This window comes from Stegostoma tigrinum, chromosome 2 (genome assembly GCF_030684315.1).
Source record: "Stegostoma tigrinum isolate sSteTig4 chromosome 2, sSteTig4.hap1, whole genome shotgun sequence".
In the NCBI taxonomy this organism is placed as follows: Eukaryota; Metazoa; Chordata; class Chondrichthyes; order Orectolobiformes; family Stegostomatidae; genus Stegostoma; species Stegostoma tigrinum.
The window spans coordinates 93,761,714-93,789,517 of NC_081355.1; the positions used below are offsets into that span (position 1 = coordinate 93,761,714).

The following is a 27,804-nucleotide window of genomic DNA, read 5'->3' on the forward strand; positions in this document are numbered from 1 at the left end:
CTGCAGAGGTCTCAATGTGCAACCATGTAGTCTACATATAAGCAGAAATAACGCCGAATATTTGAAAAGATCGCAGACTCATTCTTTATTTCGTAGGAACCCAACAGTGACCCTGATCAACATCATCAGAAAGTCAACCAAGAAATTGTCATCTATATGCCTGTGGAACAACAGATTGTGACGTTATCTACCAGTTTTGTTATTTGCTTTTATTTATCTCTTAACAGAGTTTGTCTGTCTTTTACGCAGTTGGGGCTGAAAACAAAGGATAGACTGATTAGATTACTTTGTTTAGTTTTTTGTGCTAAAGTTACAGTATGTTTACTAAATTGCTAAACCTTTTGTTTAATATATAAACTGGTATTTGGAATTGATTATTTGCAGCCTGGGATTGGTTATTCAAAAGTCTGATTTGGTTATTCAAAAGTCCCTAACAGCAATTATTCATGAACCAATCAACCCAAACCTTTCCTGTGATGTTGATTTTATTTCATCTGGGTGTCCTCCAGAAGCTGCAGCTGTTTAAAGCCAGGCCCCTGGGCTTGTGGGCTTCAACATTTCCTGCTGTTCCTCCAAGCCTGGGCTACAACTAATTCTCAACCCCTCTCTTGCTGCTGTTTTGAAGCAATGAGTACTCCATTCCTTGCTGGACTGAATTTGAGATATTGATGTATCATGGGACAACCAATCATTTGTAGTGTATGCAGCCTATGACCTGCTTGTAGAATTGTAGTATTGATAAGCTGGTTCAGTTCAGGTTGATGGTGAGGAACTAAGAGATGGCAAGTTTTCTCTTGCACTTCTATACACGTAGAAATGTTGAAATTGCAGAGCCCTGCAACCAGTGGAAAAGGTAATGGGCTGGATTTTAAGTGCCACTCTTCTTCCCCTCTCCCCCCACCCCCCAATACTCACAAGGCTTATTTTCAGTAGTGGAAGGGAGGTCATGTAAAATATAGTAGGCAGCCAACCCACTGGCTTCCTGCGGACTCATGGTATGTTCATGATATGGCTACGGACATGTAGGGGAGCAACCTTTTATAAAGTTCACTCGTTTGCGACTGACTTCCCAGATGGAGATTGAGCAAAATGCCGTCTCTACCCTGGAAAATCTAGGTCTCACCTACCTTTAAGATTTTTTTTGTAGAACAACCAATGTACCTTATGGAATGAAGTAATATTACCAACAGTACCGGTACTTTATTATGTGAAAAGCATTTGTTTTAAAATAGCTTTTTAAAATCTTCGACATGAGAATGATTAATACTAATCAAAGGTGAACTTTGAATGTGTTGTGCAAACCAGGAAAGAATGATGTGCAAAAGAAAACATTTCCACACAGAGTAATTAGGAAATGGAATACACTGAATGTGTGCACAATTTTGTCATTTAAGAAACTTTTGGACAAGTACAAGGATGCGATTGGTATGGAGGGATGTGGACCAAATGCAGGCAAATGGGGCTAAATTAATTGTGAAAACTGGGTGGCATGGACAAGTTGGGCCAAGGGACCTGTTTCCATGCTGTAAACCCCTATGACACTGCTTGGTAATGCATGGAGGCAGATTCAGTTAAGGCACTCAGAAGGGCATTGGATGTTTATTTGGATTGAGATATGTGCAATGATATGGGGGAAAAGGCAGGAGATTAGCATTGGTAATAGAACCAGTGATGGAACAGTGGGCCAAATGGCCCCCTTCTGATCCTTAACAATTCTATGAAACTGTGTTATTTGGTAAGGTTGTAGAAAATATTGAACCATGATGTACAATTCTTACTGGTTTTATTTAACATTGTTCTGCATGTCATTGGTCTCAATCCAAATAAAAATAAATGGAGCTGCTCCCAATTATTGTGTTACCAGTCAGAACCTATGAAAAAGTTATAATAATTGACTAGGCACTTTAACCCATCAGTACAATTATAGCCTAGATTTTGACAGCTGTGTGCAGCTGCTTCTAATTACCACTTCAGCGATATAAGATGCATTCGGGGAGAAGTGATGGAATAGAAGTATTATCGTTAGACTATTTAATCCGGTGATCCAGGTAATCTTCTGGGGACCAGCCTTCAAATCCTGCTGTGGCAGATAGTCAAATCTGAATTAAACAAAAATATGTGAGATACATTCAGCACAAAGGATTAACAAGTAGCTCATGTACTTCAATTTTGTAACAAACAATGATCTGAATAATTGCAATGTTCTGATTATCATAATTAAAATGGATTAATGCCAAATACAGCAGGAATGCTAACCTTTTCTTCACCATGAAAGTAACAGAATGTTCCTGAATTGATTTATTTACTTGTATTTCAGATAGGATAATGGTAGAAAGAACAAATGTTTCCACTGAACCAGAGTTCCCAGGTGTTGCAGGGAGGCAAAAAGATTGGAAATCCATTAGACTGTGTTTCTATCTCCACAACACTATTTGAAATAGGCAGACCTTGTCTGCACCAAAATAGGTTCACACCCAGCATTGCCAGTGTAAAAACGGAAGGACATCTTGACCTCTTCATGACTATTTTTGTGATGCTTGTACAAATCAACCTAAAATAAATATCACTTCATGCAGGTTACTTATTTTCCTTCCCTCAGTTTAACCCTCATGCTTTGCAATTGCTGATCTTCCCCGGCAACAGCAAGAAAGCCCTGAGATTTTTAAAAATTCTTTCACGGGATGTGGACGTTGCTGGTTAGGTCAACATGTATTGTCCATCTCCAATGGCCTGGCATAGTTAGAGGTGAGCTGCTTGTTGAATCACAGCAATCCTTGTGGGTTCAGGATACCTTGTTGTTAGGAATGCAGTTCCAGTACTTTGACCCAGCAACAATGAAAGAACAGCAAAACAGTTCCAAGTCAGGATGGTGGTTGGCTTTGAGGTGATTTTGTAATTGGCGATGTTACCATGCATCTATTGCCCATGTCCTTCCAGGGGTAAAGGTCACGGGTTTGAAAAATGCAACTGAAAAATACTTGACGAGTTACTGCAACACCTCTTACAGATAGCACTCGCTGCGGCCATTGTGCGTGGATGGTGAAGGGCTGGAATGTTGGAGATGGTGATTGGGTGCTAGTCAAGCAGCCTGCTTTATCCTGGATTGTGTAAAATATATTGAATGTTTTTGGAGCTGCACCCATCCAGGTTAGTAGAAGGCATTCTGTCACACTCCTGACTTGTGCCTTGTAGTTGGTGGACAGACACTGGGGTTATTGGAGTAGAGCTACTTACCACAGAATTCATAGTTCCTAATATACAGTTGCCATCACAGTATTAATTTTGTTGCTTTAATTCTGGTCAAAGGTAACCCCTTAGTATGTTGATGATGAGAGACTTAGTCATATCAGTGCCATGATAAATTTTTCTCTTGTTAGAGATGACTATTGATTGATGCCTGTGAGGCACCAATGATATTTGCTAGTAATCAGAATCAGCCTTCTTTTCTGAGGAAGGGTCCAGGCCCGAAACATCAGCTTTCCTGTTCCTCTAATGCTGCTTGGCCTGCTGTGTTCATCCAGCTCTACACCTTGTTATCTCTTAAGCCTGGATGATGTCCAGGTCTTGCTGCAAATGGCCAAGAACTGCTTCAGTATCTCAGGAGTCGTGAGTGGTGCTGAACATTGTACAATCATCAGCAAACATTCCACCACAGACTTCATGAAGAGGAGGTAAGGTCATTGATGGTGTAGCTGAAGATGATTTGTTCTAGGATGCTATCTTAAGGAAAACTTGTGATGACATTCTTGGACTGAGATGATTCATCTCTAACAATCACTACCATCTTCCTTTATGTTAGATATTATTCCAACCAACAAAATGTTTACCCCATGATTCCCATTGACTCCAGTTTTGCAAGGGTTGTTTGATTGCCTTAATGTCAAAAAATGTCACTCACGCCTCACCTCTGGTATTTACCTCTGGTTTGTGTCTGTACCATGAATGTAGTGAGCTTAGGAGCTGAAAGACCCGAGTAGAACCCACACTGATTATTAGTGAGCAGGTTATTCCTTTACAATTGCCATTTGATAGCCCTGTTCTTGACACCTTCCATCACTTTGTTGATGTTTGAAAGTGGACTGATTGGGGCACTAATTGACCAAGTTGAAATTGATCTGCTTTTTGTAAATAGGACACACCTGGACAAGTTTCCACATTGTCAGGTAGAAGCCAGATTTGCAACTATACTGGAACAGCTTGGCTAGAGGTACAGCAATTTTTGAAGTACAAATCTTCATTACTGTTGCTGGAATTTTGTCAGGATCTATGCCCTTTGGAGAATTTATTGATATCATGTGGAGCAAATTGCACGTACCAAAAATTGGCATCAATGATACAGAAGACTTCTACAGGAAGTTGAGATAGATCATCCGCTCCATATTTCAACCTGAAGATGGATGCAAATACTTCTGTTTTCTCTTTTGCAATGATGGGCTGGGCTCCCCCATCCCTCTGGACGAAGGTATTTGTGGAGTTTTCTCCTGCTGTTAGTCGTTTAACAGTCCACTGCCATTCACAACCTGATGTGGTGGAAATGTTAAGCCCAGATCTAACCGATTGATTGAGGAATCGCTTGGCCCTGTCTATTGCATGATGCTTCCATTGTTTGGCATATAGATAATTATGTGTTGTAACTTCACTAGTTTGACTTCTGATTCTTAGGTATAATTGCTGCCGCTTCTGGCATTCACTCATAAACTCTTCATTGAACCAGAATTGATCTCATAGCTTGATGATAATAGTAGGCCATGGAATTGCACACAATTCTGCTGCTGCTGATGGCCCACTGGATCTTATGGATGTCTAATTTTGAATTGCTAGATCTTTTCAAAATGTGTTCTTTTTAACCAGTGGTAGTGCCACACAACATGTTGCAGTGTATCCTTAATATGACCATATGACCTTGTTACCTTAAAAAACAAACATGGTCACTCTTACCAAGACTGTCATGTACAGCGTTGCCTGAAAAGGAGTACTCAAACCTTTTACATAGGCATTCTTCCTTGTGTGTTAGACAAAAGGTAGAGAATCGACAGTTTAATTAAACAAACCCTTATTCATTTGAACTCTTTAAGCACCAATACGCAATATAAAGCGTAAATGTTTATTTATGTAACATTTATTTATTACTTCAACTAACATAATTGCAAGTTTAACTCACCTTATTTGGCTTCACTTTAGTGTACTTTACTTATTTCATATTTAACACACCCTGTGTGAAGTTTGTACATTCTTCCCGTGTCTGCCAGGGTTTCCTCCGGGTATTCCGGTTTCCCTCCCACAGTCCAAAGATGTGCAGGCTAGGTGGATTGGCCATGATAAATTGTCCGTAGTGTCCAGGGATGTGTAACTTAGGTGGGTTATAGGAGGAGGGGTCTGAGTGGATAACGCTAAGAGTCAGTGTGGACTTGTTGAGCTGAAGGGCCTGTTTCTACACTGTAGGGATTCTATGATTCTTAACTTGAACTCTAATTCTATGAGATTGGCTTGAAACAAATAGTAACCCAATTCAAGTGAAGTGGCCAACTTTGTTGTCAGTGTAAGTCTCATCTCGTGGTTCTTTGTCTTCTTGGTAGATAACTTCAGGGCACTTACTTCTCAAATGTTACTCCTGAAGGCTCCTCTAGCAAATGTCTTTGTTCTTCTAAATTTTATCACAAAAATATGCTTGGTTTCTACAATATTCTCTGGCACTCAGCCAATGAATCGACTAAAGTCTGATCCCATTGTTCAATCTCAGCCAATGGAGTTTACTGGTAAACAACTCCCAAATATTAAACAGCCACATTCCATGTTCCATACAAGGTAATATAGTACCAGTCTGCCTAGCAAACTGCCATGACACTTGGTTTATTTGGTTAACATAGGAAACCGCAGGTCACAACATATCTCGGCTACAGGCTTAACCAAGGCTAGAATTTAAACTACCTTGACCAAAATTCTCAGCATGATTGACTGTAGCTGTTAACCAGTCTTGTAAGCGTTTCTGTTGATTGCCACCTGACTACAGTCCCTCTTTCTGATCCTAAAACTCCAAGCGAAATCGATCACATGCCATAAACAAATTCTCTCTCGTGGGTAAGAATTTGAATCCAGTCACACTACTAACACATGACTAACATCACATTCTCACAATTTATTAAATTCTCATCTATGTAACACATTTAATTGTTGTGTTATCTCTCTTTTCCATTTAACAAATTGAATTGTAAAAAAAATTAAAGTGCACAATTTTATTAAAACTGCAACATGTTATATTAAATAAACCCAAGGTATATTTGTACGAAAGATAATCATCACCTTTCTCGAGACAAACTGCGACAATTATCCCTGTCTTCACTGTTATCAGGAATATCTCAAGTTACTCATTTTAAAACCACCTTTCCCATCTTGAGGTGTAGATGTCTTATACAAAATCCCATAATATACACAAACTGAAACGAGTAAGGTTTAACAATCCATGTCTGGTATAACTGTATCACAATGGGACCTATTGTACCACCTAACAAAAGAATCTCCCACAAGTTGATATTCACACCTGATTATTGTTGACACATCAAATTCAACCCATATATGTCCATCTTCAAAATGTGCCGCACTTTGTGGAGTCAACCATACATCTCCCATCTGATCTTTCATATATTTATCTCAAAGCACCATTTCCAATGATTGTATGGTGTTGTCCAAACCAAGAAAAATTTCCTCGACAAACTCCATCATCAATCAGCGTAATACAGAATCAAGGTATTACTCGTTGTTATGTGCAGTTTATAATCAATTATTTATTTAAACTGTTGAATTTCCGGAAACAGTTGACTAACAACCTTTAGTAATATATGGAGATATAAATGTGATCTTTTTTCTCAAAATGTAATATTTATGAGAATGATGATGAATGGGATTCAAAAAATAATATCTCTAATGATACTGGACTACCTTCTGAAATGCCCTCTTTACAATGTTCTCCTTAACCAATGCCACCACTCTTCCTCCTTTTATTCCTACTTTTCTGAACATCTTGCAACCAGGAATATTTAACACCCAGGCCTGCCCTTCCTTGAACTAGGTCCCTGTTACTATAAATTCACTATAATCACACATGACAATCTGCACCTGTAACTCCCCAATTTTATTCACTATTTCCCATGCATCTACATAGACACAGTATAACCCTGATTTTCAGACCTTATTACTCTCTCCCTTGCTCTGACTTCACCTATTAGTTTTCTATTCTCCATACTAGCGCAATCCATCTTTAAAACCATCTTGTGCACCCTGTTGTTCCTCTAAAATATTCTCTCTTGGTTCCCACACTCCAGCTGAATTATTTTAAAGTCCTCCCAATAGCACTAGCAAAATGTTCTGCAAGAAATTCAATCCCAGCTCTGTGCAATTGTAAACTAAATGACACTATGGGATACGAAACAAAACAGTGTAAGATAGTGAATAATGAAACATCCTTCCCTGACATGCTCAATGCTTTCTATGCTCAGTTTGAGCAGAATACCACCTGCGTCGTGACACCTGCCCTGACAGCTCCAGACACACTTGTTCGCTCTGTCACCACTTCAGCAGTAAGATCAGTTTTTTCTGGGAGCCAATCCAAGGAAAGCGACAGGCCCAGATGATGTCCCCAGCTGTGCACTCAGATCCTGTGCAGACCAATTGGTGGAGGTATTCACCGACACTTTCAACCTCCTACAAGCCGAAGTCCCCACCTGCTTCAAGAAGACTACCATCATCCCAATGCCCAAGAAAGCATATGCAATATGTATTAATGACTGCTGCTCAAAAGCTCTGACTTCAATAGTCATGAAGTGCTTGGAGAGGCTGGTCATGGCCCACGTCAACTCCAGTCTCCCGGCCTGCCTTGATCCACTGCAATTTGCTTACTGATGTAACAGGTTCACAGAGGATGCAGTATGCAAATCCCTGCACTCATCCCTGAAACACCTGGACATCAAAGACACCTATGTCAGATTCCTGCTCATTGACTAAAGCTCTGCCTTCAACAACATTATCCCCTCCAGACTAGTCTCAAAACTGCATGATCTTGGTCTGGTTCCATCCTCTGCAACTGAACCCTCAGCTTTCTGACGCACAGGCTGCAATCAGTGAGGATGGGTACCTGCACCTCCTCTGTAATAACACTCAACACTGGAGCTCCCCAAGGTTGCGTCCTCAGCCCCCTACTGTACTCCCTGTACAACTACAACTGTGCCAAATTCCAAGCAAGTGCCATCTACAAGTTTGCTGATGAGACCACCATAGTGGGATGGATATCTAATAACGATGAGTCAAAATTCAGAAGGGAGATAGAGGGCTTGGTGATGTGGTGCAATGAAAACGATCTCTCAACATCTGCAAACTAAAGAACTGATTATCAACTTCAGAGAGAAGAGAACACACCCCCATCTACATTAACGGAACTGAAGTTGAGAGAGTGAGGAGCATCAAGTTCCTCAGAGTGACAACAACCAACGACCTGTCCTGGACTTCCCACGTCGATGCGACAGTCAAGAATTCACAACAATGCCTCTTATTCCTCAAGCAGCTCAGGAAATTTGGCATGTATTTATGATCCCTCACCAACTTCTACAGGAGTACCATTGAAAACATACTGTTTGGATGCATAATGGCCTGGTATGGAAAATGCTGTTCCCAGGACCATGAGAAGCCACAGAAGGTGGTGTGCACAGCCCAGACCATCGTGGAAGCCACCTTTTCATCCATGGACTCTATTTATATGGCCCGCTGCCACAGAAAGGTGGCCAACATCATCAAAGACCCATCACACACTGGTAATGACCTCCAAAAAGCTGATCACATGCACAAGCAGGTTCAGGAACAGCTTCCTTCCCGCTGTTATCAGTCTGTTGAGTGGACTCCAGTCTCAAATAGTGTAACCGGCAATGTAACCTTTAGGCCTTTTAACTCTGTAACATCCTTTGTTTACTGTTATCAGCTGGTACTGCATGTAGATAAAGCTTTTCACTGTATTTCAGTACACATGACAATAAAATCAATCAATCAGTCAGTCAAACTGTTTGGTTCATACAAGTGCCATCTTCCCCAGAGCCAGTAACAGTGTCATCAGAGTGTAAAACCTTCCCTCCTGCACCCTCTTTCCAGCCATACATTCATCTGCCTTATCCCTCTATTTCTGTACTCAGTTGTACATGGCACTGTGTGGAATCAGACATCACTACTTTAGAATTTTGCTTTCTAATTTTCTCCCTATTTTAAATTCTGAATGCAGGACAACATCCCCTTCCTATCTACGTGGAGCACAACTGTTGGGTGTTATCTCTCCCTCAGAAGAATATCCTGTCAGGTAGGACTTAGTGGCCAAGAAAACAAAGTAATGTATGCGGACCTTGAGAAGTCTGGTATGTTACATTCATGTGTCACTGTCAGAGTCTGCTATGTGGTGTAAATAGATTAGTTTCCACAATATGAAGGATTCAAGTCTGGTGCAAAACTGGTTCCCTTTAAGTAATCCTAAAATATAAATTGGTCATAATGGTCTGTGATATTTTTGTACAAAGGCTTACTTTGTATTGCAATGTGCATGGATAGATAATCTCAAATAATTGGGCTCAATAATTATTAAATCAGGAAAAGAGCTCCGTGAATTATTGCTTATTGTTATGTCTATCATAGTAGAGCAAGGAATTTTCATTAAGCATGATGAATTTTGTTTGTTAGTATCTATTGGCATTATATTTCTCACAAACTAAAGAGAAGCTACTGGACAGCAAACAGTTCATTCTTTCCCAATTCATGAGCTGCATTTGCCTGGAGTTTCCCCTGGGTGGCGAGCTTACAAATTTTTAATTAAATCACAGTATTTTGATAATGGCTGGAAAAGTCAGCTAGATCACCCACTCCTGAACAATATCCTGTGATCATTACCTTAAATAAAGCATTTTGGTGATCTTATGATCGGGCTCAGAGATCAGCCAATGAGTAGTCCTTGGGCAAGGTACTGGAAGGCTTTGTCATTTCAATGGAGAAACATCCCAACTATAGAAGGCAGATAAATGAGGCTGGAAGATACTCTCCATGTCTGCAGTAATTTATCATTGCTGTTGACTCTAGACATGAAACAATAGTATAAGACCATAAGACTTAGGAGCAGAAGTAAGCCATTCAGCCCTTTGACTCTGCTTCACCATTCAATGAGATCAGGGCTGACCTAATAATCTTCAACTTCACTTTTCTACATATCCCCCATAATGCTAATGTTTTTACAGACTAAAAATCTGTCTCTCTCAACATTGAATGTACTTAATGACTCAACCTCAATAGCCCCCTGTGGTAAAGAGTTCCACAGATTCACAACCCTCTGAGAGAAGCAATTCTCATCTGTTTTAAATGGGTGACCCGTTATTCTGGGATTATGTTCTCTGGTCCCAGAATTTCCCAGAAGGGGAAATAAGCTCTCTGCATCTACTCTGTCAAATTCTCTAAGATTTTTTTTTCCTATTCCTATTTTTTATATATTTGAGACATATAAAATAATCAGAGGGTTAGATAGGGTGGATAGGAAGAGCCTTTTCCTCAGGATGGTGACGGCGAGCACGAGGGGGCATAGCTTTAAATTGAGGGGTGAAACATATAGGACAGATGTCAGAGGTAGTTTCTTTACTCAGAGTAGTAAGGGAATGGAACGCTTTGCCTGCAACGGTAGCAGATTCGCCAATTTTAGGTACATTTAAGTCGTCATTGGATAAGCATATGGACGTACATGGAATAGTGTAGGTTAGATGGGCTTCAGATCGGTATGACAGGTCGGCACAACATTGAGGGCTGAAGGGCCTGTACTGTGCTGTAATGTTCTATGTTCTATTCATTCATGGGATGTGGGCATCATTGGCTAGACCAGCATTTATTACCCGTCCCTAGTTACCTAGTAGGCAGTTAAAGGTCAATCATGTTGCTGTGGATCTGGAGTACATGTAGGCCAGATTAGGTAAGGATGGCAGTTTTCTTCCCTAAAGGACCCTTGTGAACCAGATGTGTTTTTCCAAGAGTCAGCAATGGATTCAGGATTCTTAATTCCTAACTCATTTTTTAAATTGAATTCACATTTCACCACGTGCCACAGTGGAATGTGAACTCAGTTCCCCAGACATTATGCGGGTCTCTAGATTAACAGTCCAGTGATAATACCAGTAGGCCATCACCTCCTCATTCTTTTTGTTTCAATAAGGTTGGCTGCCATTCTTCTATTTTCCAATAAGTACAAGCCCAATCTACTGAACCTCTCCCCATTAAATGGTCTCCCTATAACTGGTATCAGCCGAGAGAACCTTTTCTAGATTGCTTCCAACACTAGCATATCTTTTCTTAGATGAAAGACCCAAAACTGTTGTCTGGTTAGTGTTGTAATTAGTTTTAATAAAACATTCCTGCTGTTGTTTGAAATGTGACACTTGAAATAAAGACCAACATTCCATTTGCCTTCTCTCTTACCCACTGAACTTGAATGCTAGCTCTTTGTGATTCCTGGATGAGGACACCAAAGTCTCTCTGTTCTGCAGCTTTCTGCAGTATTAATACTCATCTCCAGTATTCTTCCTGCTTTTCCAGCATTCATAAAATAAGTACATGGGGACCAAAGACCGACAGATCCAAGTGGGTTACTCCCCCTTCATTGGGGATGGGATTGCAAGCGGAGGTCCTCCGCCTATTGTTATTTTATTGTCCTTTACCATTTTTAGCCTGAATATGCCAGGAGTTTATTTTTCATTTTAATTACCATTCAGGCCTGGATGTGGCAGGACTGCAGAGTTTAAACGTGATCCATTGGTTGTGTAATTGCTTAGCTCTGTCTTTTGAATGCTGTTTCCAATTGTTGGCATGCAAGCAGTTCTGGTGTAGTCTCTTCACCAATAAAACACATCCAGACAAAAAATAAGGTTGAAAAATATGCAATCACCTCCATTGGCCCTCTCCTGAGCTCCCCAGCATCACTGCCTGACTTTGGCTAATTCAGTTCAGTGCACATGATATGAAGAAGTGCCTGAAAGCATTGAATACTGCAAAAGCCATGGGTTCTGATAATGTTGTATCAATAATTTCCAAGAATTGTGTTCCAGTGATGGTCCTCATCAAGCTGTTCCAATACTGGTAGGACACTGAAATCTACCTGACAATGTGGAAACTTACCCAGATATTCCCTGTATAAAAAGCAGGATGAATCCAACCCAACCAATTACTGCCTCCTTGTTCTACACTCAATATTCAGCAATGTGAGGAAGTTATCATCAGCAGTGCTATCAAACAGCACTTGCTTAGCAATAACCTGCTCATTGATGTTTAGTTTGAGTTCTGAGAGGCCACTGAGGTCTTGAACATTATACAGCATTGATCCAAAAATGGACAAGAGAGCTCATACCAGAGGCAGGATGACTGAGTGCAAAGGAACAGCAAGGCACCATTTGACCAGGTCTGGCATTAGGGAGCCCTTGCAAAACTGGAGTTGCTGAGAATTGGAGGAAACGCTGTACTTTTTGAAGTCGTACGGTATAAAGGACATTTGTTGCTGTAATTGGAGGTAAATTGTCTCAATCCCTGGAGGTCACTGCAGGAGTTCCTCAGGATAGCATCATAGGTCCTAACACTTCAGCTGCTGCATGGAGGGTCTTCCTTTAACCATAAGGTCAGAACTGGGGATGTTCAGGATCATTTGTGACTCTGCATATACTGAAGTATCAGATACAAGACTTGAACAACTTTCAGACTTGAACATGGCACGAAATAATCATTACACAATAAGAGCTGGTCAATGATCATTTCCAATAAAAGAAAATCTAATCATTTTCCCATCATTTAATGGCATTGTCATTAATTGAGACCCCATTATCAACATCCTGGAGGTTAATATTGATTAGAAACTGAATTTGACCAGTCATATAAATACCGTGGATCTGCAGCAAGTAACTCCTGTCTCATCAGTAACTGTTCAGCATCTACAATGCATAAGTCAGAAATGTGATGGAACACTTTTCACTTGCCTGGAAGATACAGTCCCAATAATAATCAAAATGTTTGATATCAAAGAGCTTGCTTGGAACTTCATCACCACCCTCAGCTTTCATTCCCTAAAATCTCCGTCACCTAGGAAAAGGATAGCAAATGCAGGGGAACACACGATGCAAGTTCTCCTGCGAGACACACACCAACCTGACTTTGAACTATATTGTGAGTCCAAGACTAATTCTGGGTCAAAATGCTGGAATTGTCTTCCTAACTACATTGAGAGTTTGCCCATTCACCAAAGACTGTGATGCTTCAAGAAGCATCTTGCCACCATCTTCTCAAGAACAATTATGGATATGGGTTAAAAGTGCTGGCTTATCTACAAATGCCCATTCCCCATGTACAAATATCACACCTTGACTATCACATTGGAATACTGAAGCAGACAGGTGGTAGAAGAGGAAAGAAATGAAGACAAATCCTGAACTTTGACTCCCACCACTTAATGGAACATCTCACCACAGGTACGTAAGGATCTGTTACAGTCATAGAGATGTACAGTCCAGAAACAGACCTTTTGGTCCAACTTATCTATGCCTACCAGGTGTCCTAAATTAATCCAGTCCCATTTTCCAACATTTGGCCCATATCCCTCTGTATACCCATCCAGATGCCTTTGAAATGTTATGATTGTGCCCATCTCCACCACTTCCTCTGGCAGTTCATTCCATACACACCATCCTCTGCATGAAAACCTGCCCTTTAGGTACTTCTTATAACTTTCCCCGCTTGCCTTAAACCTATGCCATGTAGTTTTGAACTCTGCTACCCTGGGAAAAAAGACCTTGGCTATTCACCCTAACAATATCCCTTATGATCTCTCTATAAAGTCTCCCTCAACTTCCAACGCTAACCTGGGATTTAATGTAGGTCAGTAAGATGAGTGAATGAGATTTGATGCAGGTAAGCATAGGGAACAGCCAATTCCATACATTCACCACTCTCTGTGTGAAGAAGTTGCCCCTCAGGTCCTTCTTAAATCTTTCTCATCTCACCTTTTAAACTTATGCCCTCTAGTTTTCAATTCCCCATCCCTGGAAAAAAAATCTATATGTATTCAGCCAATCTATGCCCCTCATGATTTTGTACACCTCAATAAGGTCATCCCTCAATCTCCTACATTCCAAGGAATAAAGTTCTATCCGGGCCAACCTCTCCCTATAACTGAGGCCGACAGGCCCTGACAACATCTTTGTAAATCTTCTTTGCACATTTTCCAGTTTAACTATGTCTTTCCTAAAGACATATATCTTGCCTTTCCTTGTAACTGTCTGTGTGCTGTTTAAATATATCATGCTATTAATAACAACCCATAATTTAAAATGCTAATTGTTGTATGAACAGTAAGCAGGGTTGTATTTTTCCTTTAGAAATAGGTAATCCATCCAATTTTCAGATGTATTTAATCTGGTGTAATAGTAAGTTACCAGATAAAACTATTTTCCAACTGTTGGAGGTTTTACATTTAATGTGAATGATTTGAATTAAGACAATGAATTTAAACCCACTGACATACAACAGACATACAGACAAAAAATTCCTGTTAAAGTGGGCATTAAACTCATTTTTACAAATGGCATATACTTTTTCACATTGGAAAACGAATGGGAAAACACTCCATTGATGTACTTTATATACCATAACTTCTCAGCTCATGGTTTGTAACCCATTGTGAATAACACAGTTTTCTAAATGCAATTTCAATATATAATTCCATAGCTTGTATTTCTAGAGTACCTTTAAAGGAACAAATCATCCTAAGGCACTTCCCAAGAGCATAAAACAAATTTGACATTAAGCCTCGTAACAGTATATTGAACGATCAGGGCTTGATTTAAGAGGTAAGTCTTAAGAAGAGGAAAGAAAGAGGTGGAGAGGTCTGGAGCCAGGATGTCAGAGCTTAAAGCCTTTGCCACTGAAGGCACAGCCGAGAATGTTGCAAGAACTAAAATCAAGAATGCCCATGAGGCCAGAATTCAAAAAGTCCAGAGGGTTTCCTTACTCAGTATGTGGACAGGCAGACGAGGGGGGAGGCCATTTTGGATTTGGTGCTCGGCAATGAGCCAGGACAGGTGTCAGATCTCGTGGTGGGAGAACACTTTGGCGACAGTGACCACAACAGCCTCACACTTACCATAGCCATGGAAAGGGAAAGGAGCAGTTACCAGGGGAAGATATTTAACTGGGGTAAAGGAAACTGTGACGCGATCAGACAGGAGTTGGGAAGTACAGATTGGAAGCAATTGTTCCACAGAAAGGGCACAGCAGACATGTGGAAGCTGTTTAAGGAGCAGTTGTTGCGAGTGATGTATAAATTTGTTCCTCTGAGACAGTTAAGAAGGGCTAAGATTAAGGAGCCTTGGATGACGGGTACAGAGGTGCTTCTTGTCAAAAATAAAAGGCAGCGTACGTAAGGTGGAGGAAGCAAGGGGCTAGCACAGCTTTAGAGGATTACAGGCTTGCTCGGAAGGAGCTCAGAAGTAGACTGAGGAGGGCCAGGAGGGGGCACGAAAAAGGCTTGGCAGGAAGGATTATGGAGAACCCGAAGGCATTTTACTTGTATGTGAGGAATAAGAGAATGATCAGGGAGAAAGTAGGGCCAATCAGGGATAGCGTAGGGAACTTGTGTGTGGAGTCTGAGCAGTTAGGGGAAACCCTAAATGTGTTTTTTGCTTCGGTTTTCACTAAGGAAAGGGACCTTGTTGTGAATGAGAACTTTGAGGAGCAGGAAAACAGGCTTGAACAGATCAAGATTGAGGAAGTTGATGTGCTGGAAATTTTGGCCAACATTAAGATTGATAAGTCCCCAGGGCCAGACAAGATTTATCCTAGGTTGCTCCGGGAAGCGAAAAAGGAGGTTGCTAAGCCGCTGGCGAAGATTTTTGCTTCCTCACTCTCCACGGGAGCCGTACTGGAAGATTAGAGGGAGGCAAATGTTGTTCCTCTTTTCAAGAAAGGGTATAGGGAAATCCCTGGAAATTACAGACCAGTCAGTCTTATGTCTGTGGTCAGCAAGGTTTTGAAAAGAATTCTGAGGGATAGGATTTATGACTATTTGGAAAAGCATAGCGTGATTAAAGGGAGTCAGCATGGCTTTGTGAGGGGCAGGTCATGCCTTACAAATCTTATTGAATTATTTGAGAAAGTCACGAGACACGTTGACAAGGGTCGAGCAGTGGATGTGGTGTACATGGACTTTAGCAAGGCATTTGATAAGGTTCCCCACGGCAGGCTCATTCATAAAGTGAGGAGATATGGGATACAGGGTGATTTGGCTGACAGGAGGCAGAGAGTGGTTGTAGATGGTAAGTATTCTGCCTGGAGGTAGGTGCTGAGTGGTGTCTCGCAGGGCTGTGTTCTTCGGCCTCTGCTCTTTGTAGTTTTTATAAATGACTTGGATGAGGAGGTTGAGGGGTGGGTTAGTATGTTTGCTGATGACACAAAGGTTGGAGGTTCCGTTGATAGTATCAAGGGCTATTGCAGGCTTCAGCGAGACATTGACAGAATGCAGAGCTGGGCTAAGAAATGGCAGATGGAGTTCAACCTGGATAAATGCGAAGTGATGCATTTTGGAAGGTCGAACTTAAATGCTGAATATAGGATTAAAGGCAGGATTCTCGGCAGAGTGGAGGAACAGCGGGATCTTGGTGTTCAAGTGCATAGCTCCCTCAAAGTTGCCACCCAGGTGGATAAGGTTGTTAAGAAAGCATATGGTGTTTGGGCTTTCATTAACAGGGGGATCGAGTTTAAGAGCCGCGAGATTATGCTGCAGCTCTACAAAACCCTGGTGAGACCACACTTGGAATATTGTGTCCAGTTCTGGTCGCCCTATGATAGGAAAGATGTGAAGGCTTTGGAGAGGGTGCAAAGGAGGTTTACCAGGATGCTGCCTGGACTGGAGGGCTTATCTTACGAGGAGAGGTTGACTGAGCTCGGACTTTTCTCTCTGGAGAGAAGGAGGAAGAGAGGTGACCTGATTGAGGTGTACAAGGTAATGAGAGGCATGGATAGAGTCGATAGCCAGAGACTCCCCAATGTTTCAAAAATCCATCTCCCAGCTCTTTGAATACTCTCATTGATCTAACCTCCACAGTTCTGTCAGTCGAGAATTCCAAACAAACATTATCCTCTGGGAGAAGAAATTAATTTGTATCTCAGTTTTAAATGGCTGTCCCTTTTAGTCAGTAACTGTATCCGTTAGTTCAAGATCTTCTCACTCTTACAAACATCTTTTCAATATCTACCCTGTCGATGTTCGATAGCCAGAGACTTTTCCCCAGGGCAGGATTGACTGCCTCGAGGGGCCATAGTTTTAAGGTGTTAGGAAGAAGGTATAGAGGAGTCGTCAGAGGGAGGTTCTTCACCCAGAGAGTTGTGAGCGCACGGAATAGTTTGCCAGTGGTATTCGTGGAAGCAGAGTCATTAGTGACATTTAAGCGACTGCTAGACATGCACATGGACAGCAGTGAATTGAGGGGAATCTCGGTTTGGTTATTTTATTTTTGGATTAGAATTATTCCGCGGCACAACATTGTGAGCCGAAGGGCCTGTACTGTGCTGTACTTTTCTACGTTCTATCTCTAAAGGTTTTGGTGCTAGATGAGTTTACAGAGGTAAGGACAAATAAAACCATTGAAGGTTTTCAAAGCCAGGGTGAGAATGTTAAGGTTGCTAACCTGGGATATAAGTTAGGTCAGTAGGATGAGTGACTGAGATTTGATGCAGGTAAGCACAGGGAACACAATATTGGGTGACCTCAAAATTGCAGGTGATAAATATGGAAGCTGAACCAGAAGTGCATATTTGAAAGTGTTTTCCAATTATTGAAAAATTTTCAGCCAGGAAACAATCTAGTGTTTTCTCATTGCTATACCTGGGATGGAGCCTGCAGTATTTAAATGGTCCTGGCACAGCTCTGGGTAATGGAGTCACAGGAGTAATTAATTATGGTAGAAGCAGAAATCCATGGATGCATCACCATGTACATGATATTGATATTTACGGCGAAGAAGCAAACTCATTTAATCTTTGATGTAAATATAAAACGGAGTAAATATAAAATAACTCATGACTTTGTAGCTTCAATTTAAAATGTAAGCATTTAAAAAGAATCATTTCAGATGTAACTGCACATTTAAACAACATGCAGGAGAGATGCATGCCCGAGGCATTAATCTCCTTTTAACTTGACATGCACTGAGCTACTGAGTCAGGCTTCCTGTATTTCCTCTTCCACGTCAGAATCTAATTTTTGTTTTAAGTAAATATCAGTGTAATAAATCAACATAGATTTCATTTTGTTGAAGCAGAGAATTGTTACGAAAGGTGCGTCCTTTCAAGGCTACCTGAATTGAAAATTTGTAAGAAAGACAAATGTGGCCTGTTTGATGTTGAAAAACCTCTTAAAATGCTTCATCAAGTCATAAGAAAATAACATCTGGTAACCTGAGGTGCTCTATATGCAAATCAGAGGATCCTACCTAAGATGGCTGATCTGATTGTAACTTCAAATCCATGTTCCCCCCTACCCCACATAACCTGTCAGACTCCACCCCACCACACCCCACCCCCCGGGATAACAAGAATCTATCCATTCCTGCATTTAGCATATTCAAGGACTCTACTGCCGCGACTTTTTCTCAGGGGGTAAGTGACAAAGATCATTCTCTCAGAGAAAACTTTCACCCCATCCCAGTTTTAAATTAGCAATGCCTTATTTTTAAAAAGAGTGACATTAGATTTTGGTTCAACCAGAAGAGGAAACATTCTGTCCTCTAAGACTCCTCAAGATCCTATATGTTTTAATCAAGCCACCACTTACACATCTAAACTACTTGCATTGACATGTAATCATGTACAAATGTCTGCTACAGTCATGTGAGTTCTACCACATATATACTAGGCAGGTACCTTAAGCTCACTTCCATTAGGCTCTCATGTTGAATATAACACAGTTATCCATGTGAAACAAGCCTAGCCTCTTCAATTTTTTGTGATATGTAAACCCACTCATTCCAGGTATTAGTGGGTAAACTTTCGGTAAATTACTAACACATTTACATCTTTCCTTGAATAAGGTGACCAATATTGTACATAATACTCCACATGTGGTCTCAATAGTGCCCTGCATAACTCAAGCCTAACTTCCCTATAGATAACAAGGTGTAGAGCTGGATGAACACAGCAGGCCAAGCAGTATCAGAGGAGCAGGAAAGCTGATGTTTCGGGCTTAGACGTTTCTGAAGAAGGGTCTAGGCCCAAAACGTCAGCTTTCCTGCTCCTCTGATGCTGCTTGGCCTGCTTTGTTCATCCAGCTCTATACCTTATTATCTCAGACTCCCCAGCATCTGCAGTTCCTACTATCTCCTAGTTTCCCTAAGTTTGCTTGATAAATGATAGCATTCTACAAGCTTTCCTAAATACTTGCTGTACCTGCGTGCTACCCATTTTTTCAGAACACAGGTACATAAGCAAGCCGTTCAGCTCCTCGCGCCTGTTCCAACACTCAATAAGATCATTGCTGATCTGTAGCCTAACTCCGTACGCCTGCCTTGGGTCCATATTCCTTGATACGTTACTAAGAAAACTTTGTCTATCTCAGACTTAATTTTAACAATTAGAATTGCATGACCGGTATTTGAGGAAGAGAGTTCCAAGCTTCCAATACTCTGCATGTAGAAGTGCTTTCTAACCTGTGTCCTGATTAGCTTGGGCCTAATTCTTTGACTTTATAATCTTTAACCAGTGAAAAAAGTTTATCTACTCTGACTTTCCCCATTGATATCCTGAATACCATTTAGATCACCCTTTAAATCTTCCAAATTCTAAAGAATTAAGGCCTAGTTTGTCTAATCTCTCCTTGTAACAACCTTTGAAGTTCAGGTGTCATCTTTGTCAACCTACATTGAACTCAATTCAAGATCAAAGCATCCTCCCAAATGTTTGGTGCCCAGATTTGCTCATAGTATTCTAAGTGAGTTTTAAAAAGGGTTTTATATAACTGCAGCATTCTGCATCCCTATAATCCAGCCCTTTAGATATGCAGGTGAGCATTCCATTAATCTTCTCTACTATTTTCTGCACCTGTTTGTGGCATGATGAAGAGCTGTGTACCTGAACCCCAAAATTTTGTTGACTATCTACTGTATTTAACTTTGTGTCTTCCACAAAATAACCTAATCTATGCTTTTTCAGTCTGAGATAGATAACCTCACACTCGCTTATATTAAAGTCCATCTGCCACAAGTTTACGCATTCACCTAATCTATCAATATCCTGCTGTAATTTTATGTAGTCAACACCTTCTGCAATAGTGCCCAATTTTGCCTCATCAGAAAATTTGAATGTTTGACTTTTTACGCTGTTATCCAAGTCGTTAATGAATATTGTGAATAATTGAGGTCTCAACACAGATCCCTGCCACTAGTCATGTCTTGCCAATTTGAGTACTTACCCATTATTCCAACTCTGTTTCCTGCCACTTAACTAATTTCCCATCCATGTCAGAAATTTGTTCTAGTTCCAAGGGCTTCCACCTTAAGTTAACAGTCTCCTGTGTGAGACTTTTAACAAAAACCTCCTGGAAATCCATATAAACAACATTCATTGACCTACCTCTGTCCACCAATTTTGTCACCTCCTCAAAAAACTCTGAGCTTTGTTAGGCATCACTTATCCTTAATGAATCTATGCTGACTCTACCAGATCTACAAAAATTTTTCAAGTCATCAGTTACCCTATCTTTGATTATAGACTCCAACAATTCCCCACCATAGACGTTAGGATATTTGGTCTGTAATTTCCTGGTTTTCCTCTGTTATCCTTCTTAAAGAGTGGAGTGATATAAGCATATTTCCAATCCAGAGGTACACCTCCTGAATTCAGGGAACTCTGAAAGACTATGGTTAGGGTATCAGCAATGTGCTGTCCTACTTCTTTTAACACCTTTTAACACTCACAGTATTCTAAGTGAGTTCTAAAAAGGGTTTTATATAACTGCAGCATTCTGCATCCCTATAATCCAGCCCTTTAGATATGCAGGTGAGCATTCCATTAATCTTCTCTACTATTTTCTGTACCTGTTTGTGGCATGAAACCATCAGATCCTGGGATTTGTTGCCCTCGTTTCATTCATTTCCCCCTTATTCATGTCTATACTCCTTACACTCATGATTCTGAATGAAGGTCACTGGATTAGAAACATTAACTTTGCTTTCTCTTCACTGATGCTATCAGACCTGAGTTTTTCTAGCAATTTCTGTTTTTGCTTCTGACTCCCAGCATCTGCAGTTTTTTGTTTTTATGTTAAGTAATGTCTGCAGTTCACACCTAAAATGCAACTGAAATGCCAGCATGATGGCCAATATTTGACTGCTGCACTGACCTCACATATACTGGAACCAGGTATCAATCAGTTTCTGTCCAGCTTGTAGTGCCAAATGCTGTACTGCCATGCACATCTGTGAGTTTACCCTTCAATGTCCTCATTTTCGTCCTTGGAAGACTGCTCCCATTCCCCAAGCTCTTTAGCATCAATCACATCTCCTGTTACCTGCTTCAGTTTTGGAGAGTGCAGCGCACTAGGGTGATGTGAGACATTCTGCTTGGACTACACTGACACTGGCCCTCCCAAAGACTGGCCTAAACAGATGACTGACAATGGTCAAACCCCTAGACCGTGACTGGAATGCTGACATATACAGCAAGTGCTAGCTTGATGTTTCAGTGGGTTCTTCAGAAAGACATCCATTCACCCTGAACTGATCCCCACTGCCATGTATAACAAATGGCCTGCCTGTGTGTCTGCGCAAAAGACCAAGTCAGTACAACAATACTGAGAGCCTTTCAGCTCTGCCTGAGCATCAACATGCTAACCTGAATGGCACAGCAAGGCAAGGTATGGATGCTGCAACTAAGGAGCACGAAGAGAGCAAACAAATGGCCTTGAGATGCAGCCTAGTCCAATCTGCGAGCTGTGTCCCTGCCCCTGAATCCAAAACATACTTCCAGCAATCCTTAACTGCTGGATTGTCCTGAAAGGCAGATCACTGCATTGCATTGATGCTGTGAAGGTTCTGAGGGGTTGGTAATTTTGGGATGTGTGTGACTGGTGCTCATGGTGACCAACATGGCGGCTCTTTGCAGAACTGAGATTTTTTTCCTTTATTCATTCACGGGATGAGGGCATCGCTGGATAGACAGCATTTATTTCCCATCCCTAATTGCCCAAAGGGCAGTTAAGAATCAAACACATTACTGTGGATCTGGAGTCACATGTAGGCCAGACCAGGTAAGGATGGCAGTTTCCATCCCGAAAGGACATTAGTGAACCAGATGGATTTTTCCGACAATGGATTCACGGTCATCATTAGATTCTTAATTCCAGATATTTATTGAATTCAAATTACACTGTCTGCCATGGAGGGATTTGAACCCAGGTCTTCAGGACATTATCTGGGTCTCTGGATTAACAGTCGAGCGATAATACCACTAGGCCATTGCCTCCCCTGTGTCATGGATGATGTGGAGATGGCGGTGTTGGACTAGGATGGACAAGGTCAAAAATCACACAACACTAGGTTATCGTCCATTTTCTGAAGAAGGGTCTCAACCCAAAACGTCAGTCTTCCTGCTCCTCTGATGCTTCTTGGCCTGCTGTATTCATCCAGCTTCACACAGCTTTATTTGAAAATGCAAGCTTTTGGAGCTCAGCTCTCTCTTCAGCTTGCATTTTCAAATAAACATGTTGGCCTATAACCTGGTGTCATATGAATTTTGACCTTGTCCACCTCTGACTTCCTTGTTGAGAATAAGATAGAAAGTTGCAAGTGAATGAAGCAAAATTTACGGTTAATAAGCCTGTTAACAAGCCATAATCCCCCATTAATAGGCAACTCACTGCTGCCTAGCAAGAATTTTGTATGGACACCTGGAACTCAGTTGAAAAATACAGCAAGGTTTTCCTGACATCAAGATAGGCTTTGCTGCTCTTCACACAGGAATGCTGCCACATTTCCCACCATAGTCCATGTTGTTCAGGACGCTATAAATTCATCAAGTCCACACTGACCCTCTGAAGTGCAGCCCACTCAGACCCATACCCCCATCCCTGCAGCCCTGCATTTCCCACTGCCAATCCACCTGACCTCCACATCTTTGAACTGTGTAGGAAACCCACACAGACATTGGAAGAATGTACAAACTCCACACCAATAGTCACCCGAGGGTGGAATCAAACCCAAGGCCTTGGAGCTGTGAGGCAGCAGTGCTAATCACGGAGCCACCGTACTGTCCCCCATCAACATGCTCTGCCCTAAGAAAAGCAACTCAGCCTAGCGAGCTGCTCTTCACAGCTGAATTACTCCAGGCAAGGCAACATCCCGGCACATCTTTTTTGCACTATCTCTTGTGTAATCATATCCTTGCTTTTGTATGGCGATGAGAAGTGGTATTTAGTGCAGCTGGTAGTGGCTAACCCCACTGATATAGTTCCATCATAACCTCCCTGCTCTTGTATTCAGTGCTTTAAATAATAAAAGCAAGTATCCCAAATTCCTTCTTAAACACCTTGTTCGCATGACCTGTTTCCTTCAAGGATGCATGGAATTGCACACCAATCTCATGCTGTGAGCCTCTTTCCTTCTTCAGGTCCAACCATTCAACGTGTTACTCCCTTGCCTCGTTAAATCATTCCAAAACAAAGCATCTCACACTTTTCAGAAATAAACTCCATTTGCCATTGTTCTGTCCATCTGACCAGACAGTCTATATAGTCCTCAGAGATAATGGGAACTGCAAATGTTGGAGCATCCAAGATAACAAAGTGTGAAGCTGGATGAACACAGCAGGCCAAGCAGCATCTCAGGAGCACATTAATGAGCTTACATTAATGGTTTACATTAATGAGCTAGACATGAATTCAGAAGGCTTAATCAGTAAATTTCCAAATGAGGTGAAATTGGTGGTATGTTAAATAGTGCAGAGAAAAGCTTTAGGCTACAGGACTACATAGACTACAAAGTGTGAAGCTGGATGAACACAGCAGGCCAAGCAGCATCTCAGGAGCACAAAAGATGATGTTTCGGGCCTAGACCCTTCATCATGAAAGGCTTAATCAGTAAATAGGCCCGAAATGTCAGCTTTCGTGCTCCTGAGATGCTGCTTGGCCTGATGTGTTCATCCAGCTTCACACTTTGTTATCTTGGATTCTCCAGCATCTACAGTTCCCATTATCTCTGTTCACAATTTTGCCTGAAACGTCAGCTTTTGTGAAACGTCAGCTAAGGCTTTTTTCTGCACTATTTGACACACTACCAATTTTCACCTCATTTGGAAATTTACTGATTAAGCCTTCTGTATTCATGTCTAGCTCATTAATGTAAACCACAAACAGGAAAAGACACAGCACCAAACTCTGGACTTAGGCTTTCATAAGACTACAATATACTGGAGCAGAATTAGGCTATTCACTCTGCCATTCGAGTATGGCTGATATGTTTCTCAACCCATTCTCCTGCCTTCTTCATTCAACCCTTATTCTGCTTACCAATCAAGAACCTATCCATCTCTGTCTTAAATACCATTCAATAACTTGGCCTTCACAGCCCTGTGTGGCAAAGAGTTCCAGAGATTAACTGCTGTCCGGCTTCTTCCTTATCTCAATTCTAAAAGGTTATCCCTCTACCCTGGCACTGTGCCTCCTGGATTCTAGTCTCGCCCACTGCTGGAAACATCTTCTCCATGTCTACTCTATCCAGGCCTCTCAATATTCTGTAAGTTTCCATAAGATTCCCCCCTCATCCCTCTAAACTCTATTGTGTACAGACTCTGAGTCCTCAATTGTTCCTCTTGTGACAATCCCTCCATCCTCGGGATCATTCTTGTAAACCTCCTCTGATCCACTCTAATGCTCGCACATCCTTCCTTAGATATGGGGCCCGAAATTGCTCACAATATTCCAAATGCAGTCTGATCAGAGCCTTGTACAGCCTCAGCAGAATATCTGTACTCTTGTTTTCCAGCCCTGTTGAAATGAATACTAATAGTGCATTTGCCTCCCTTTGTGATTCTGATTTCCAAAGCCTTTCTCTGTTTAGGAAATTGTCTCCACCTCTTGCTACCAAGGATCATAACCTCACTGTTTTTGATATTGTATTCCATCTGCCATTTCTTTGCCCACTTTCCTAGCATGTGCAATTCCTTCTGCAGCCTCGCCACTTCCCCTGCACTGCCTGTCCCTCCACCTATCTTTGTGTCATCTGCAAACTTAGCAACAGTGCCCTCAGTTGCTTTGTCCAGATCATTAATGTATAATGTGAATAATTATATGAATGAGTCCAATCTCTGTACCTTCCCTGAAAATGACCCCTTTATTGGAGGAAAGTATAGAGGGGATGTCAGAGGCGGGTTCTTTTCACAGAGAGTTGTGAGAGCATGGAATGCGTTGCCAGCAGCAGTTGTGGAAGCAAGGTCATTGGGGTCATTTAAGAGACTGCTGGACATGCATATGGTCTCAGAAATTTGTGGATGCATACATGAGGATCAATGGTCGGCACAACATTGTGGGCTGAAGGGCCTGTTCTGTGCTGTACTGTTCTATGTTCTATTCCAACTCTCTGCCTTTGGCCAATCAGCCAATCTTGTATCCAGTCACCCACTCACCATTCGGCTATCTGATTAAATGACCTTCCTGCTCTTGAAAACTTGCCAGATGGGTTCAGTATTAAATGCTGACCTTCCAGCTATGAATCTAGCAATTTACCAAACACAGATACCATGAATCATATGGCCTCGTTCTTCCGTTGTGTTTTGTATCTTAAAAGTTCAGGCTCAGAGGAAAGTGTATCCACAGTGAGTCAGCGCGATGAGGGCATTAATTTTCAAGTATTACTGAATTTATTTTCGATTTTCCCCCTTCTTGGGCATGTTGGGGATTTTCCCAACCGGTTTGTTAAACGTAGGTGGTAAGTCTGAAGCAAAGGAGGAGCTTGATCCTGACTGTGATTGGCGATTGCAGTTGCGTTGAGAATTGCTTGACCTCGAGTGACTAAGATTGTGGTATATATATATATATTTTCCTCTAACATTTTGCCCGAAACTGAAAAGAACAAAGTGCAAGTCAGCGACATTGTGCTCACATGTGAGTACAGTTCATTTCAATCATGCGTTAGTACAATGTCTCAGCAGCAGTTTATCATTTAGAATGTGTAATAATCCGGCTGGTAAGTACACGGCGTCAAACTACTTAACTACATTCGGATTACTTTAAGGTAGAAAGGATTTGTTAAAAGGGTCGTCGTGGTAAGTATAGCAACTTAGTACAGTATAGTATACACTATAGTACAGTGCCCTCTGCAAAAAAACAGTAAACGCATTTTCTATTCATTTGCGATTGAATTGATGAAGAAAGGTCGGTGCACAGAGAATGTACAAATCGAATTTGACCTGCAGTTTAGATTCACCTTTGAAGAGACATCAAAGGTGGTTCATGTATTTGTCATGGTGGATTAGCATTGTGTAAATTTTACGTTTTAGGCTGTGCGCCAATTTTCAATTTTAAAAAACAATTCTGCTGCTTTGTTTAGTTGGAATTGGGCAAACGCCATGGATTTCGAAGAATTCCGTACGAGGGGTAAACAGATGGTGGATTATATCACAGATTACCTGAAATTAATCGAGCTGCGTCCCGTTTACCCGGCGGTACAGCCCGGGTACCTACGATCGTTAATTCCGGACAGCGCGCCCCAGGAACCAGACAGCTTCGAGGATCTGATGAAGGACGTCGAGAGAGTCATTATGCCAGGGGTGAGCAAATTCAACCTGCAAATTCGATCCCTGGTGCTAAACATTTGTACCTTGTACTCACCGTGCAGCAGTGATAAAAACTTCAGTTATGATTCTGAAACTACCTGTTGCCTTATATTTGAACAACAAGATGAAGAACTAAAATAAAAACAAAAATTGCTGCAGAAACTCAACAGGTATGGCAGCATCTGTGTAGACAACGCAGGGTTAACGTTTCGGTCCCAGTCATCCTTCATCCGTTCGAAGGAAAGCTCACTCGACCCGAAACATTAATCCTTATCTCTCTCCACAGGTGCTGCCGGACATGCCGAGTTTCTGCAGCAATTTCTGTTTTGCCTCTGATTTACAGCATCCGCAGTTCGTTCGGTTTTTACCCTTCATCAGAACCCTTATTATTTTTTAACCCAAATGTGCCCAACTGAGCGACTTTCCCATCACCAAATTCACCATGGCGTTTTTATTTGCTTTTCTTTTAGCTATTAGCCATCATCAGTAATCACCATGTAGCTATTTAAGTATTTATTTAAATATACTTGTGAGCAATGTAAACCACCAAAAGTAAGGGAGAGCGCGCTAAATCGGAACGGATTTGGAGAGGCAAATAAAGCATTGTATCCTCCTTAGTATCTTAACCAAATGGTCAATTGCTATAACAGAAAATTTGGATTGAGAACAGTAAGTTGTCACATTAGCGATGACTACAAATGTACTGACACCTGCTTTGTTTTGGAAATAATATTGACTGTGACAATTTGCATTTATCTACAGGTAACCCACTGGCAAAGTCCTCATTTTCATGCTTACTTCCCTGCTGGCAGCTCCTTTCCCAGTTTTCTGGGTGATATGTTATCTGGTGCCATCGGCTGTGTTGGGTTTTCCTGGGTAGGAATCTTCCATTGCTTTATGTTTTACAATTAGGGACAAGTAATCATGTGAAGATTGCAGAGGTATTAC

The 27,804-nt window shown here is 41.4% G+C and overlaps 1 protein-coding gene across 10 annotated transcripts in view; it reads left to right on the top strand.

The window, feature by feature from the left end:
• ddc (dopa decarboxylase) overlaps nt 1-27,804 on the top strand; it is a 156,755-nt gene that overhangs the window by 9,758 nt on the left and 119,193 nt on the right. For 2 of the 10 annotated variants that reach the window (XR_007250065.2, XM_048557341.2), the window contains exons 1-3: nt 26,379-26,526; nt 26,631-26,850; nt 27,619-27,732. Coding sequence is in view for 9 of the 10 variants with exons in the window: in XM_048557341.2 (XP_048413298.1) it covers nt 26,471-26,526; nt 26,631-26,850; nt 27,619-27,732 (390 nt within the window). In the remaining variant the exon portion in view is untranslated. Of the gene's footprint in view, nt 1-9,259; nt 9,335-25,991; nt 26,010-26,039; nt 26,347-26,378; nt 26,527-26,630; nt 26,851-27,618; nt 27,733-27,804 lie in introns of those variants that run through there. The other 8 variants (XM_048557390.2, XM_048557382.2, XM_048557365.2 and 5 more) reach the window with 7 other exon arrangements.